Genomic DNA, 16,013 nt, shown 5'->3' with positions numbered 1-16,013 from the left:
TTTTTTAACATGCTACTGACAAGACTGCATCAATGTGTTTCAAGGAAACCAAGCAACTTATAGTGACATGGAGACCTCTTTTATAAAGGAAACATACTGGCCAAACTATTGCACAACCACACTGAAGTACAGCTGTGTTCCTCTTTCTTCAAAAAGGTCTAATTTATACCACTATACCACATTGTGTTCCATTATATTCAGCATGTTGTTTTTTCCTTACTAAAATAAAGATGTTTCCCTGTTAACCGATGCAGAAAAGGTGCCAGCTCTTCCAATACTCAGTAAGACGTTCACCCATGCTTTCACCGGTAAATAAAATCATGCCCTGTGATAAATGGTCTGCTCCACACATTTTTACATGTTGAGATTATACGCGTATGATCTGGTGTCAAATATTTGTATTATTTAAAATTTGGAGTGGGACTTGCATTTTTTTTAAGCACAGGTGTGCAGCTCATATGAGACTGTACCTTTCAGATCCTCTTGTCTCACTCAGTACAAACCTCCCTCTGCACTCAGCTGCAGAAATCTGCTGTTGTAACATGATTCAGCAGAAGGCATCAGTATATTCAGGGAGCTTTCTCAGAGGGAAAAAGACAAAGTGATATCTGGGCCTGGGATGTATGTCATATATTTTATCATGCTGCTGATCCTTCCTGGACAAAGTAAGTCTGTTTCACAACCCTTTGTAGATAACTGTGAACAGGACAGTAACTTGTGGTAAGTCACCCGTGAAATTGTTTAGACGTTGTTAATGTGATCATATCTACCCTTTAATAGACTGCTGTAAAATTTACATGATTTTACATTCTGTAAACAGCAATGCATTCTGGGAGCTTGAGGCTGTTTTTAGCAGTAAATCAAATACACACCTTATTCTGTAAACTTCGAATTCAAACATACACTGTGGGATTATTTTAATTTAATTTAACTTTAATATTTTTGTTTGTTTGTTTAGGTGCTTAAAATTTGGCATTTCTGAAAGTAATGTGAAACATATGTTGCCACTAGTCGTCTACTACCATGGTAAGGTTAGCTTAATTGATGCTAGTTAACTTAGTTAACGCTAACTTGATTATTTCCAATGCCCTCATTAGTGAATGTTGAGGAGCTTTTGGCATTGGCATACATAAGGTAAGCTTTAGGTATGAATTTAGCATTTTATCCATGAAAATTGTCCGTGCAATCCTGTAATTACTGATCTTTATTCCAGTGTTATGAACATATGTCAGCACTATGTTTAGGTCCATATCTTCTGCCTAATTTACCGCCTCCTGCTCTCGATTCCCTATCTACGTGCTCACCTGCAGCCTTCTTTATTGCTTCTCAGGATCTGCTTTCATGTCAACCGTCTAATCCTCAAACTCCCCTGTTTCCTGTTAACAAGGTACTAGTTAGGTACTAGTGCTGTACCTGCCTCTTCATAGACACTTATCCTAAATACCAAGATGTCTTTTTGTGAAAAGAACTCAAAAATAAAAATAAAACGTATTATGATGAGGTAAACAAAAGTATATAGTTCATTATATGTACACTTGTTTACTGCCTTATCATATGGTAGAGTTTACAGGCTGAAATGTTAGACTTTTAAAGCAAGTAGTCACATGTATTCAAGCATATTGGTTTCGGAATCTGTGCAATTCTTTTGAACCTATTTTAATGGAAACATGTAAAATAACAGCAAAAATCTGACTTGTGTAATATGTTAAAAGTGTGTGTAAAAATAATAATATGTTGGCTTTAGATCATATATTTGTAATCTCCCTGTGAGTTTAAGGCAAGCATGGCCAATCATTATGAACTGCTTTGGCTTTAAAGCATCAGTGTACACAATTCAGTAATTCCTTAAAATCTCCAGAAAACAAATCTAAACAAAAAAATCTGAAAGAGACTTTTGTTTATTTATTCATTTATTTATTTTGCTTTCTGATGTAGATGTCTTCGTTTTTATTTCAAAAAATGATTCTCTAGCCGTGGTCCTCGGCCCAGCTGTGGTTAAAGGTTTGGCTCTTGCCGTTTTCGCAGTTGGTTCTGGCCCTCTTATTTGATGTCGCAAAGATGTTTTCATCTGGCTTCCTCTTAATTGGCAAGATGGAATTTTGTGTCCTGTAGCTAGTGGTTGCGCAGGATGGAGCCATAGAATCGTGGCATTTCTGCTGGTCATGATCTGACCTTTCATGTTGGTACAGTGTTTCTCTGCGCACATCTTTCCAATTAGTCTTTTTTCTTTTAAGATCTGGGTCACTCGTATCCTTTTCATTTTCCTGCTGATGCTTTCTTTTACACTGTGCTTTCTTTGGAATTGTCTCAGCATTTTCACTCTGACTGGACCTGACTAAATTGTGGCTGTTCCTCTGAGTTGAATGGGGAGAACCGTTTTGGCTGTGGGGGATCACTGGTGTTTTTCTCTCTGCTGCAGAGGGAGGGAAGTTCCTTTGAGCAGATTGTCTGGTGTCAGAGGTGGGCTTGTGTGCAGACTCTGTCCTGCTGGTATGGAGACTCTGTCCTGGCGTCTCTTTCTTCTTTGTCCTTAAGTAGTTTATGTGCTCATAGCAGGACTCAACATAGGAGCTACTCTGGCGTATCCATGCAAGGTGGCTCAGTTTTGAAAAGGCATGCTCAAGGACCTGATTGGGTGTCATTCGTTTTTGGGGATCGAGGTGCAGCAAGTGCTTTACCATTTCTACAAACATCAGGATATCACACCTTTTTGCAGTTGCATCTGCATAATCCTCATCTTCAATGATCTTGTTATATAAGAGTTCATCCAGAGACTTCAATTTTTTAACTCTTTTGTCAACAAACTCAATCCCACACTCCTGGAAATATTGTTCAGTTGTCTTGAGTTTCCAGTGGTAGATATTGTCGGAATTGAACTCCCTGCAGAAATACTTTGCAGTCTTTTGCCCACAGTTTAACATTTTCTCTGGGAGTTCTCCTTGAGTCTCCGTTATGTATTTTAGTATGGCATATTCACTGTATCCCGGGTACAGCAAGGTACCAGTGTATAGAGACACTGCCATGCAGCCCAGAGACCATATGTCTATGGCTTCTGTAAATGGAAGCCCCAGAATAATCTCCGGAGACCGGTACGGACGTGTCTGGATGTATGAGCCCACCTTGGCAGCTGAGGTCTCACAGGCCAGACCGAAGTCAATTAGTTTAACTCGGTATGGCTCTTGGGGATTATTCACCAGCATTACGTTCTCTAATTTCAAGTCTGCATGGATTGTTCCAATCGACTTGAGGTGGCTAAGAGCTAAAGCTATCTGTATGACGATGGGGCGAATAGCCTTTAAACTGAGCGGATTGCAATATCTTTCTTGCAATAAGTCAAGAAGACTTTTTTCGAGGAATTCAAATTCAAGGCACAGATGTCCACAGACTGTAAAAGCCTGGTACCATTCGACTATATTGTACTTGCTGGAGTTACAGGCTTTAAGTTTTAACTGTTTTCAAATTTACTATGTCAGTTAGCTTAGTTTTAGAGCAGTTGGTTAGTTACCACTTTTATATAGCACTTGTGTTCCCATTTTATATACTTTGGGGTTGTTTGGTAGATTTTAGGTCTTTTTCCACTCAGCAAAAATAATAAAACATACTTGTATGTATTTTTTTTTAAAGTTTCAAATGATCAATGCATTTGGTTTATTATCATCATGTGAGAGAAGGCACAAAGGATTTCAGACACAGATGCAAACACATCGGACACTCTGGGACACTTCTGACACCACAGTGCTTGGCATGCACAGCATGTACTATTTAATGTCAGCACTGCAATCAGCGCTTCAATGAGTCATCTGTTTGCACATGCAATCTGTGCAATGCTTTTGAACCTATTTTAATGGAAACCATATACACTACAGGCCTCGGTTAGTGTTTTAAAAGTTAAACTTCAAGGGGGGTACTCGTGTACACTGATGGAGTAGGACGCACTCTTCTCAGCTCCGCACTTTTCTTCTTTTTTTCCAACAATTTAACGCGACACCCTGCCTCTTTACTTAACTGGTCAACAGCACTACTGCTTTGCATCGACTACGATAAATACTGGACGACATGCCGCCTAAAAAAGACGCAACACACTGCCAGAAAGCAGTAGCTGAAAATTCTGCGAGCACTGACGCCATATTAGCAGCTATCGCTAGCCTAAAAACTTCTATGGAGACCCGCCTTGACACAATTGAGTCTTCTCTGTCTAAGCTCCAGGCAGATATCCGGTCATCCGAAAAACGTCTAGATGTTATCGATGAGTCGCTTACTACAATGGACGGCCGTGTTTGTATGCTTGAAGCTACATGTATGGAACTAATGGCGGCCACCGATAACCTGCGTGGCAAGCTAGGCCAGATTGAGGCGCGCTCGCGTCGGGCCAACATTAGGATTGTTGGAGTGAAGGAAGGTGCTGAGGGCGGTAAGCCTGCGGACTTTGTTTCATCCCTGCTGCTGGATGTGTTGGGGAAAGACAACTTTATTAAGCCGATAAAAGTGGAGAGGGCACACCGCACCCTTAGACCAAAACCAACGGCTGGCCAGCGACCGAGGGCTATCATAGCCAAGTTGCATCATGAGAAAGACGTGTGGCATGTCCTGCGTCTGGCACGCCAACGTGCACCGTTGAGCTGCGATGGAGAGAATCTGTCCATCTTCCCCGACTACACTGCGGAGGTCCTTGCGCAGCGGATGGCCTTCAATACGGTCAGGAAAAAGCTTAGCGCCTCCGGAGCGACGTGCAGTCTGCGCTACCCGGCCCAGCTTCGGGTAGTTCACAACAACATCACTAACACGTTCAAGTCTCCTGCTGAAGCTGAACGTTTTTGCGGACTCACTGTAATTGTGACCTGGTAATATATTTGTTCATGTTGTTGATGCGGCTGTATTTTTGAACATTCTCACTCTTCTCTTCCTATAGTGAGAGTCGCGATTCGTTCAATCATTTTTTGAATGCTTCTGTGGTGATCGCTTTCAATCATTGTTTTGTTTTTTTGCTACGTCTTAAAACTTTTTTTCTATCGTGAAGTACTGAGAATGTTTATATTATAACTTTGGTTATACACAAATCATTTTATATGTTTGCGTCTTTTTTTTTTTTCTTTTCCTTTTTTTTTTTTTTACCCAATCAGTCGATTTATGGGTGTAACTATGGTTTTGATTAATGGAGTCTGGTGCGGAGCTGCCGTATACGAAGGATGTTTTTTTTCTTTTTTCTTTGTGCTCCTCTTCCCGGCAGTCCCCTTAATGCACGCTGGGATGGGCCGCAGTGGTTCTTGTTGTTTTTTGCGGCCTTTTTCTTTTTGGGGGGTGGGGTTCAGTGTTCTTGTTGTTAATTTTGTTTTAACCTTTTTTATGCCAGTCCTTTGTATTATTTTTCACCAGTCCATATGTCATACCACCTCTCATTTAGATGCGGGGTAACAATGCTACTGGTTTAGGAACATGTCCTTTGACGTTTACATCCTGGAATTGCAAGGGCTTAGTCAGAGCTTTGAAACGTGGGAAGGTTATGTCACATTTGAAGCATTTATCTTCTGATATCATTTTTCTTCAGGAAACTCATATTCACTCCAATGAACAGATACGTTTAAGAGCAAATTGGGTGTCGCAGGTTTACCAGTCCACTTTCACATCTAAGGCCAGAGGTGTTGCTATACTCATACGGAAAACCACTCCATTTATATTTGGATCCGTCATTACTGATCCGGGTGGGAGATTTGTTTTGGTCTCTGGGTCCATTAACTCTTTTCCACTGGTCTTGCTAAATATCTATGCCCCTAATTTTGACTGTCCTGACTTCTTTTCCAAAATATTTGATCTAATTTCTGAATATAATATGTCTAGTATAATAATTGGTGGCGATTTTAACTGCTATTTTGATCCTGTTTTGGATAGATCGTCTACAAAAATAGCCCCAATTGAGTTTAACATCCAGGCATCCATGAAAACGGAATTTATGACATTTAACGGAGTTAGAAGTTAGCAGGAAGTTAGCTCGCTAGCTTCTATCTAAATACAATATAGCATGTCCTGACTGCGGGGTTTTGGAAACAAATTAAAACGTACAGCTCTGTTATCACTTCCAACACAAATGAAGACAGAAAACTAAACAGCAGTGACGTTTGTAGGGTTACTGAAGTTGGGCTAGCTGGTATATAATGATGTGCTACGTGACCGCTAGCGACACAGCTATGTTAGCCTAATATAAACAAGCTAACTTTTTTTTCCACTCGATAAAAGTTAACGTGAGTGTTCTCGGTGGTCAGGAACAAATGTAATCGCATGGCAGGATGCTGTAAAAGGACCAAACTTCAGCCAGGAGAACAATTGAGATAATTAATTCATATACTGCTGCATGGGCTGGGCTGTAGTTACATCCTAAGGTTTTAAAAACTGAGCTTAAATAAATGATTAGCGGTAATAAAAGCCGAGGGAGGTCAACAGTGATCACTGACTGTTTTAGGAGCTTTTTGAGATTAAATAGAAGAAAATACATAACATTAAACATGTTAACAACACAAAAGCCATATTAAACGCAGACTACTTTAGGCCCGGAAGTAGGATTCGTCACGCCATCACTTAACAATCGGATAGTAATCATCCACAACTATTTTCAGTTGCAGATGATAAAGGATTCAGAAAGTTTATTCATGCAGGTCCATATGACAGAGAATGTGCATGTTCTTTTTGTTTTCACATTATAATTTATATTTAATTGTGTTGTGGTTTGCAGTGTTTTGTGTTGTTTCACTTTAAATTTGTAAAAGGAAAAAGCTGAAAATTTAAATAGTTAAAAGTTGAAATGTGAATAGTTGATTTTTGTATTATATGATTTATTTATTACATTTTATGTGGAGTGAATAAATTAAAGTATATTTACGGTGGCTAGTGATGGGATTTCCGGCCCACAGGTTGTCATCAACTTTCAGCCTCGATAAGGCTGCCCATCACGATCATCAGTCAGGATTTACAGAAGAAGCTGACATCCAGCACAAGTTATCGAGAACAATGGCCAACAACATAATGCACATATATTTGATTTTTAATTGCCATTAAAAGTCTTTGAAAGTTATGACACGCTAATGTGGGTTCTTCTGTAGATCATACATGCAGAAAAAAAAATCATGCTAATAAAAACAGAATCAGTGAAGTTTGTATGAAACACAACATTTGTGCTACTGCCAAAACTTTCTGTCCATGACTGTGTATCATGATACTTTTCTAGCTTTTTAAGTGAAGGGCTGCTGCCAACATATTGCTTGAAGGTTCTGTGCAGTTTATATAGAGCAGGACAGACATTTGTGTTTTCAAATGAAAGGAAAAAAATCAAACAGGTGTGGCGTTGTAATAAAATAAATGATTTTTTTAGTGCTGTACCTGCCTCTTCATAGACACTTATCCTAAATACCAAGATGTCTTTTTGTGAAAAGAACTCAAAAATAAAAATAAAACGTATTATGATGAGGTAAACAAAAGTATATAGTTCATTATATGTACACTTGTTTACTGCCTTATCATATGGTAGAGTTTACAGGCTGAAATGTTAGACTTTTAAAGCAAGTAGTCACATGTATTCAAGCATATTGGTTTCGGAATCTGTGCAATTCTTTTGAACCTATTTTAATGGAAACATGTAAAATAACAGCAAAAATCTGACTTGTGTAATATGTTAAAAGTGTGTGTAAAAATAATAATATGTTGGCTTTAGATCATATATTTGTAATCTCCCTGTGAGTTTAAGGCAAGCATGGCCAATCATTATGAACTGCTTTGGCTTTAAAGCATCAGTGTACACAATTCAGTAATTCCTTAAAATCTCCAGAAAACAAATCTAAACAAAAAAATCTGAAAGAGACTTTTGTTTATTTATTCATTTATTTATTTTGCTTTCTGATGTAGATGTCTTCGTTTTTATTTCAAAAAATGATTCTCTAGCCGTGGTCCTCGGCCCAGCTGTGGTTAAAGGTTTGGCTCTTGCCGTTTTCGCAGTTGGTTCTGGCCCTCTTATTTGATGTCGCAAAGATGTTTTCATCTGGCTTCCTCTTAATTGGCAAGATGGAATTTTGTGTCCTGTAGCTAGTGGTTGCGCAGGATGGAGCCATAGAATCGTGGCATTTCTGCTGGTCATGATCTGACCTTTCATGTTGGTACAGTGTTTCTCTGCGCACATCTTTCCAATTAGTCTTTTTTCTTTTAAGATCTGGGTCACTCGTATCCTTTTCATTTTCCTGCTGATGCTTTCTTTTACACTGTGCTTTCTTTGGAATTGTCTCAGCATTTTCACTCTGACTGGACCTGACTAAATTGTGGCTGTTCCTCTGAGTTGAATGGGGAGAACCGTTTTGGCTGTGGGGGATCACTGGTGTTTTTCTCTCTGCTGCAGAGGGAGGGAAGTTCCTTTGAGCAGATTGTCTGGTGTCAGAGGTGGGCTTGTGTGCAGACTCTGTCCTGCTGGTATGGAGACTCTGTCCTGGCGTCTCTTTCTTCTTTGTCCTTAAGTAGTTTATGTGCTCATAGCAGGACTCAACATAGGAGCTACTCTGGCGTATCCATGCAAGGTGGCTCAGTTTTGAAAAGGCATGCTCAAGGACCTGATTGGGTGTCGTTCGTTTTTGGGGATCGAGGTGCAGCAAGTGCTTTACCATTTCTACAAACATCAGGATATCACACCTTTTTGCAGTTGCATCTGCATAATCCTCATCTTCAATGATCTCGTTATATAAGAGTTCATCCAGAGACTTCAGTTTTTTAACTCTTTTGTCAACAAACTCAATCCCACACTCCGGGAAATATTGTTCAGTTGTCTTGAGTTTCCAGTGGTAGATGTTGTCGGAATTGAACTCCCTGCAGAAATACTTTGCAGTCTTTTGCCCACAGTTTAACATTTTCTCTGGGAGTTCTCCTTGAGTCTCCGTTATGTATTTTAGTATGGCATATTCACTGTATCCCGGGTACAGCAAGGTACCAGTGTATAGAGACACTGCCATGCAGCCCAGAGACCATATGTCTATGGCTTCTGTAAATGGAAGCCCCAGAATAATCTCTGGAGACCGGTACGGACGTGTCTGGATGTATGAGCCCACCTTGGCAGCTGAGGTCTCACAGGCCAGACCGAAGTCAATTAGTTTAACTCGGTATGGCTCTTGGGGATTATTCACCAGCATTACGTTCTCTAATTTCAAGTCTGCATGGATTGTTCCAATCGACTTGAGGTGGCTAAGAGCTAAAGCTATCTGTATGACGATGGGGCGAATAGCCTTTAAACTGAGCGGATTGCAATATCTTTCTTGCAATAAGTCAAGAAGACTTTTTTCGAGGAATTCAAATTCAAGGCACAGATGTCCACAGACTGTAAAAGCCTGGTACCATTCAACTATATTGTACTTGCTGGAGTTACAGGCTTTAAGTTTTAACTGTTTTCAAATTTACTATGTCAGTTAGCTTAGTTTTAGAGCAGTTGGTTAGTTACCACTTTTATATAGCACTTGTGTTCCCATTTTATATACTTTGGGGTTGTTTGGTAGATTTTAGGTCTTTTTCCACTCAGCAAAAATAATAAAACATACTTGTATGTATTTTTTTTTAAAGTTTCAAATGATCAATGCATTTGGTTTATTATCATCATGTGAGAGAAGGCACAAAGGATTTCAGACACAGATGCAAACACATCGGACACTCTGGGACACTTCTGACACCACAGTGCTTGGCATGCACAGCATGTACTATTTAATGTCAGCACTGCAATCAGCGCTTCAATGAGTCATCTGTTTGCACATGCAGGAACACAAGAATGATGATGCAGCCTTGACATGAGGTTTGACAGGTTGCCTTAAACAGTGAACACATTGAGGCATCTTGAATGATGAACGCTTTATGAGGAAGTGATGTGGTGCATGAGCACAGATGAGCCTGGGACGATGAACCAAGGAACCTTCACTCAGACAACTCCCCGTCGCAGTGTTTGGGTCACACTTAGTCACATTAAATGTTTTTCAGGATTAAAACTTGAACTTGAACTAAATTTTGCATGTGTGCTGATATGTACAGTGATATGGATGTTGCATAGCAATTGTCAAATTATTTTAAAAAGTGAAAACAAAAAGAATCTATCCTCTTTCCAAGTTTAAGAAGATAAGTTGCAGTAGACTTTTTAAATTTGTATCACTGTAAAAAAATGTATGTGAAATTGTAAAAATATAAAATTAGGAGATAAAGGCAGCACGGTGGTTAGCACCGTTGCCGCACAGCAAGAAGGTCCTGAGTTCAATTCCAACATCAGGCCGGGGTCTTTCTGTGTGGAGTTTGCATGTTCTCCCCGTGTTTGCGTGGGTTCCCTCCGGGTACTCCGGCTTCCTCCCACCGTCCAAAGACATGCAGCTTGTGGGGATAGGTTAATTGGATAATCCAAATTGTCACTAGGTGTGAATGTGTGAATGAATGTGAGTGCGAATGGTTGTCTGTCCCTGTGTGTTGGCCCTGCGACAGACTGGCGACCTGTCCAGGGTGTACCCTGCCTCTTGCCCTATGACAGCTGGGATAGGCTCCAGCGCCCCCCGCGACCCTGAAAAGGATAAGCGGAAGCGAATGGATGGAGATAAAGTATCATATCTAAAAGGTAAAGTTGGGTTTTCTGGGGAGTCGTATTTAGAATTTGTGTGTGTGTGTTTGCGTGTTTGCATAGCTTTGCTCCCACATACATCCACCATCAGTACATCAGCGCTGTCACTGTGCAATGTGGAGAGATCACTGGAGGTAATGTAGGGAGAACAGGGTGGAGACGAGGCGTCCAAGAGACGCCAAAGAATCCTTCTATACTTTAAAAGTAAAACATGAATACACAGCTCTGATTACAAACCCCTTGCCTCCCCTTCTTTTCTATTGGTAACTTTCTTTCTCTTATGTCACCACCAACAATGATTCACTCATCTCTGACCTGCACCAAAGATATATTACATAGTCCAGTCAACAAATACTCTTCCTCCTCAGCGAAACCAGCCACATCAGGTCGAGATAGACTCACAGCTAGGCCAGTTACTCACACAAATTGGCATCATCGACCCACAAATCTGATGCTTCAGTGCATTTTGGACATCGCTGCAAAACAATCGAGGTACACACAACATGATGGGAAGGTGTCCGGTCCTCATCAGGACTTGAAATTAGGTAAATAAAACTTCAGATCAAAAATGACACGACATATTACACCATGTCATTATTTACTTAGTGCTTCTATAGAGTATCAGAGGGTAAGTAACAGCCAGGTGCTGCTAATCAAATCAAACTGATTATCAGTAAGAGTGAGAAGCTCTATAAAAGAAAAGTCTTTGCTTGTCTGGAGCATTCAGGTGTGCGTCAGAGATATCAGCAGTGATCTTACAGACACAAGTATCGCTGCCTCTCTACCTCGAAAAAGTTATGAAGTAATTTCCAAACAATTTGACATCCAGATCTACAGCGACAACATTTAAGACCGCTGCCTATCTTCCCAGAGGTGAATGTCCTGAGAAATTCCCAAGATCAGGCGATACGATGCTCAGAGAAACGACGAAAAACCATATACACTACAGGCCTCGGTTAGTGTTTTAAACGTTAAACTTCATGACAGTACAGTTCAGTAAAAAGACTGAACAAGAATGTTTTGTTTGGAAGGATTTCCAGGAGAACGACTTTTCTCTGACATGGACGAATCATTCGTTTTGGTCATTTCGTGGGACAGTATTAAAAATACTTAACAATAAACAGTCTTAAATGCCAAACAGGCACATTTGGTTTGAATTCCAACATACAGGATTTGAGAAGATCCAGGGAGCCTTTAAATTTCATAAAGGTTGTGTTCGAGAAACATAAGAGTAGTCGATTTTTGATAAGCGGGTTTGTTTTTGAACTGTTTAGAGAATGTCACTGCTGCAACTGTGTCAAAGGCTCCAAAATAAAAGTTTAGATAAAAAAAGATTTATTGACAAGCAAAACAGCATCTCTATATATTACATAAAGTCATCTTATGTACAAAATAAATTTGTATTGACTGAAAACACACAGTCCTCGTGCTGGAGCTGCATGTTCAGAGTCTTTGCAGTCATCCTTGTCAGCTCACGGTCACAGCACTTTATTCTATGCTTCTGCACTTTGGAAACAGCAGATGTGGAGTCAAATCAGGATTTGTTGTCTTTGCCTGCTTGGCTGGGGGGAGGATCCATCAGGTCCTTAAATCCCAGTTTCTCCAGAGGCTCCTTGGTCATCAGCTGACTGAAAACAAAAAATAAAACCAAGACGATTATACATGTTACCTTTGTCGATTCACTAGGTAACATTTTCATTGGCTTTCTTACTGGTCCATTCGGCACTCCAGGTAGTCTTTGGACTGCAGTCGGCACATGGAGTTGTCATAGTTGTTCTCTCTGAGACATTTCATGAACTTTTCTTTGAAGGCTTTGCACTCTCCTGGAAAAACAAAAGGACAAAATCAGGACTTGTGGATTTTGTATGGTCATCTGTAACCCCCAGTAAAAAAACTGTTTCTTCCGAGCCACACAACGCTAGTGCTCAGTTATAACAAGTACTTAAGGGGAATGTTAAAGAATCAGGAGCCCACAGGTTGTCATCAACTTTCAGCCCCGATAAGGCTGCCCATCACGATCATCAGTCAGGATTTACAGAAGAAGCTGACATCCAGCACAAGTTATCGAGAACAATGGCCAACAACATAATGCACATATATTTGATTTTTAATTGCCATTAAAAGTCTTTGAAAGTTATGACACGCTAATGAGGGTTCTTCTGTAGATCATACACGCAGAAAAAAAAAATCATGTTAATAAAAACAGAATCAGTGAAGTTTGTATGAAACACAACATTTGTGCTACTGCCAAAACTTTCTGTCCATGACTGTGTATCATGATACTTTTCTAGCTTTTTAAGTGAAGGGCTGCTGCCAACATATTGTTGAAGGTTCTGTCCAGTTTATATAGAGCAGGACAGACATTTGTGTTTTCAAATGAAAGAAAAAAAATCAAACAGGTGAGGCGTTGTCCTACAAAGTTTCCTGTTGTTTGTGAGTGAGTTGTTTTACATACACTTATCATGCGCATGAATGGTCATTTTGAGCTTTTATAATTTATAAGGTGCAACTTGCTAAGGAACATTTAACCAAATAGTGCGGGTGTACATATATGAGCCTGTGTTGATTAAAGAAAATAATTTCAAACTTGTGCACCCAATTATAGTTTTGAAAACCATGAAAGATGTGTGGTGCTCATCTTCATTTTCATTAAATGTCTCTTATTTTAATAAAGCAAACTGATCAGAAGTTTAATGTAGTTAAGAACATTTATAACTGGCATAAATATAACGCAGAGCAGCACATCATACATGTTTGTGTAAATGCTATTTTCATTACAGACCTTCTGTCCTAATAGCAATAGCATCAAGCATCGCTGTAAACGTCCATGTACCAATCCTGCTAAAAGGCAGCTGACTTAGACAAAGGTCTTCTAAATATTTATAGCATACACTGTCACAGTTATTATTAATTCTGTCGCTGTTGTGTCTGCGGTGAGGGGAACGAGAGTTATTTAACGGGGAAGACAGGCTCAGCTGGAGCTTACCGAAATGGTCCAGAGGGAACGAGCCTTTGTCCGGAGGCCGAGGTTTAAAAGTCTTCGACCCGAAATTCATAGCGGTAGACATTTTCTCTCAGTACACGGAGGGCCGTCTCAAAATGTTTTGACTAACAACAGCCTCTGCGTACGACCCTGCTGTCGCGCATGTATGACGTTTTATTTTGAGGGCTCGGCAGACAGACATTAGTAATCGATTGATGCTATCGTAAACTGTCCGCCCTTTCGTGAAAGAATAAGAGCTGATATTAATTAAACCCATATATGGGTTTAATTTTGGTCCTAATAAATGTGTAACTTTTTCCGTGGCATTAACAACCAGTCTGCTAAAAATGACCATGTAATGCACAATAGCAAACCGATACTATAGGACTACAGGGGGAAAGCACAGTGATCAGAATTTCCCCTCATTATAAACAAATGACTTTGGATACTTTGCAAAATAAAGTAAAAAACTAAAAAAACAGTTTCATAATTCAAAATAACATAACGGACTAAAAAAGAAAATAATAATCATTTTATTTTTCCATTACTGTGCCTTTATACGTACACCATAAACTTCTCTGATTATTAACTGACAATGCTGCAGCTTTGTAAAACTCTGTAACTGTACACTGAATCTGATAGAACCGATTCATACTGTTCTCTTAGATACTGTAAGAAATTGAAAATCATAACTGCTGGTTGAAAATATTATTTAAAAATGATTTGATGCAACAAAAACGATTGCCTCAGGCAGCTGACGACAGACGGTGATGAGGAACAGGAAGAGAAACTGTCACGGACGACCAAGCCCCTGCATGGGATGACAGACAGAGGAACTGACTGACATTAGGAAATCCTACTGGTTAGAAGCCGACAGCACAGAGGCTCTGATGATGGCAGCACAAACACAGGCCCCAAGTGCCAGATCCATAGAAGTAAGCGTTTACCACAACCAACAGGACCCAAGCTGCAGACTGTGCAAGGCTGCCCCAGAGACTATACACATGGCAGGCAACAGGATGTAAGATGCAAGCTGGGACTGTGTGCAAGAACATCTGTGCTGCATATACCCTAAAAGTCCCCAAGTCCTGCTGGGAGACACCAACAAAGGTGGTTAAGAGAAACAGGCCAAATGTGCTGTGGTGGCTGAAAAGGTGCATAAAGTCAGAGTTGTGTTAAATGACAGCAACATCAGGAAGACGGAGCAGGAGAAAATAGGAAAATACCAGCGGCTGAAGGAACATCTGGAACAGATGTGGAAGTCCAAAGCGATCCCAGTGGTAATCAGGGGTCTCCATCCAGGAGAGTGCAACCCTGGAAACAACCTGCAACCTACCCTCAGATGGGAGATATATGTTAATATGTATTTATTAATAGTAGGCACACTTTATTCACCTCTCCGTTGCTGCGTGTGCATTCAGGGCACTTTCATGTTATCAGTTTCATTTAAATGACATTTTTGCACGAGGGGAGGATCCGACTCCACTGGATTCTTTAAACGTGCAGCTTCACCTAGCTCACCGCTGGATGTCTCACTTTTCTAAGATATAAGGCTGAAGGGAAAGCAGGCAGACAGACAGGAGGGGAGGAGGCGGCGATGGTAACGTGTGGGCTTGATTATTATGCAGCCAAAGAGCCTGGGTAATAGAGCTATCAGTGAGAGGCAGAAAGAGCTCTCGGCGCGGATCGCTCAGTTTCCTTTTCTCTCTCTGCTCTCTTATCCTCGGGCACAGCTCGGATCGGAGGTGGCAGGTGACCAGTCTGTCTGTCTGTCTGCTGGACCCCAGCGGCGGATGTTCTTGGGCACCTTCTTCCCACCGCGGTGAGGCTGGACGGATAAACTCACCATGGCGCTGGAAGCGGAGGGGAACAAGCTGCAGCTGCAGGACGTGCTGGCGAGACCGGGCAACGACAAGTGCGCGGACTGCGGCAATCCAGGTAAGGCAAACCTTCCCCCCTCCACCCCGTCCACCAGCCCCGTTACTGAAAACCCGGCGCCCGGTGGAGCCAGCGCATCCAGCTGCCGGTGCGCGTGTGCGTTTCGAGCCGCTGTACACCAGCAGGGGGTACATGAGCCAACTGGCACTTCAGAACCGCACAAGTCTGAGCGAGTCTGATGACAAAGGCCCGCAGATACCCGAGGACAAAGTAAACCAAAGTAGGCCTGACAGTGGACTCTGGACTTATAAGTCTGAGCCATAAACCAGTTAAACTGTGTGAAGACATGCCAACTCTGCTCCTCACTCCGTGTGTGTGTGTGGTTTTGTGTTATTACAGTCTACACTGTCAGCAACCTCCATAAAGCTCAGTTATTACTTGTGTGTGAGTGGTTTTGCTCTACATGTTCCTGACTGTGTGTCCACCCTATTCCTGTGCAGCTATTTATGTTCATTTTTCACTGTCTTCATCTCTCCACCCCCC

General features: G+C 41.0%; 3 protein-coding genes across 3 annotated transcripts in view; 1 reads left to right on the top strand and 2 right to left on the bottom strand.

Annotated features, from left to right (window-relative positions):
* Positions 1–1,913: 1,913 nt before the first annotated feature.
* LOC146382047 (uncharacterized) lies at positions 1,914–10,697 on the bottom strand. Its single transcript, XM_084938649.1, has 4 exons — positions 10,689–10,697; positions 7,928–9,404; positions 4,501–4,685; positions 1,914–3,449 (listed from the first exon to the last, which is right to left on the bottom strand). The coding sequence occupies exons 1-4, from the start codon at positions 10,695–10,697 to the stop codon at positions 1,968–1,970; spliced, it is 3,153 nt and encodes a 1,050-aa protein (XP_084794775.1). The 3' UTR covers positions 1,914–1,967.
* Positions 10,698–11,927: 1,230 nt separating this feature from the next.
* cox19 (cytochrome c oxidase assembly factor COX19) lies at positions 11,928–13,781 on the bottom strand. The gene is made up of 3 exons (XM_084938318.1): positions 13,596–13,781; positions 12,321–12,432; positions 11,928–12,237 (listed from the first exon to the last, which is right to left on the bottom strand). Exons 1-3 carry the CDS (start codon positions 13,675–13,677, stop codon positions 12,144–12,146), a joined length of 288 nt encoding a protein of 95 aa, XP_084794444.1. The 5' UTR covers positions 13,678–13,781; the 3' UTR covers positions 11,928–12,143.
* A 1,379-nt stretch (positions 13,782–15,160) lies between these two features.
* LOC146382045 (arf-GAP with dual PH domain-containing protein 1) overlaps positions 15,161–16,013 on the top strand; it is a 35,356-nt gene continuing 34,503 nt past the window's right edge. Inside the window, exon 1 of the mRNA XM_084938317.1 lies at positions 15,161–15,530. Coding sequence (XP_084794443.1) covers positions 15,440–15,530 — 91 coding nt within the window. The 5' untranslated portion in view covers positions 15,161–15,439. The remainder of the gene's footprint in view (positions 15,531–16,013) is intronic.

Source organism: Perissodus microlepis, chromosome 8, assembly GCF_051167445.1.
Source record: "Perissodus microlepis isolate ML-2025 ecotype Zambia chromosome 8, ASM5116744v1, whole genome shotgun sequence".
Classification (NCBI taxonomy): Eukaryota; Metazoa; Chordata; class Actinopteri; order Cichliformes; family Cichlidae; genus Perissodus; species Perissodus microlepis.
Note: the sequence above shows the minus strand (reverse complement) of the source record. Positions and strands in the feature narration are given on the sequence as shown.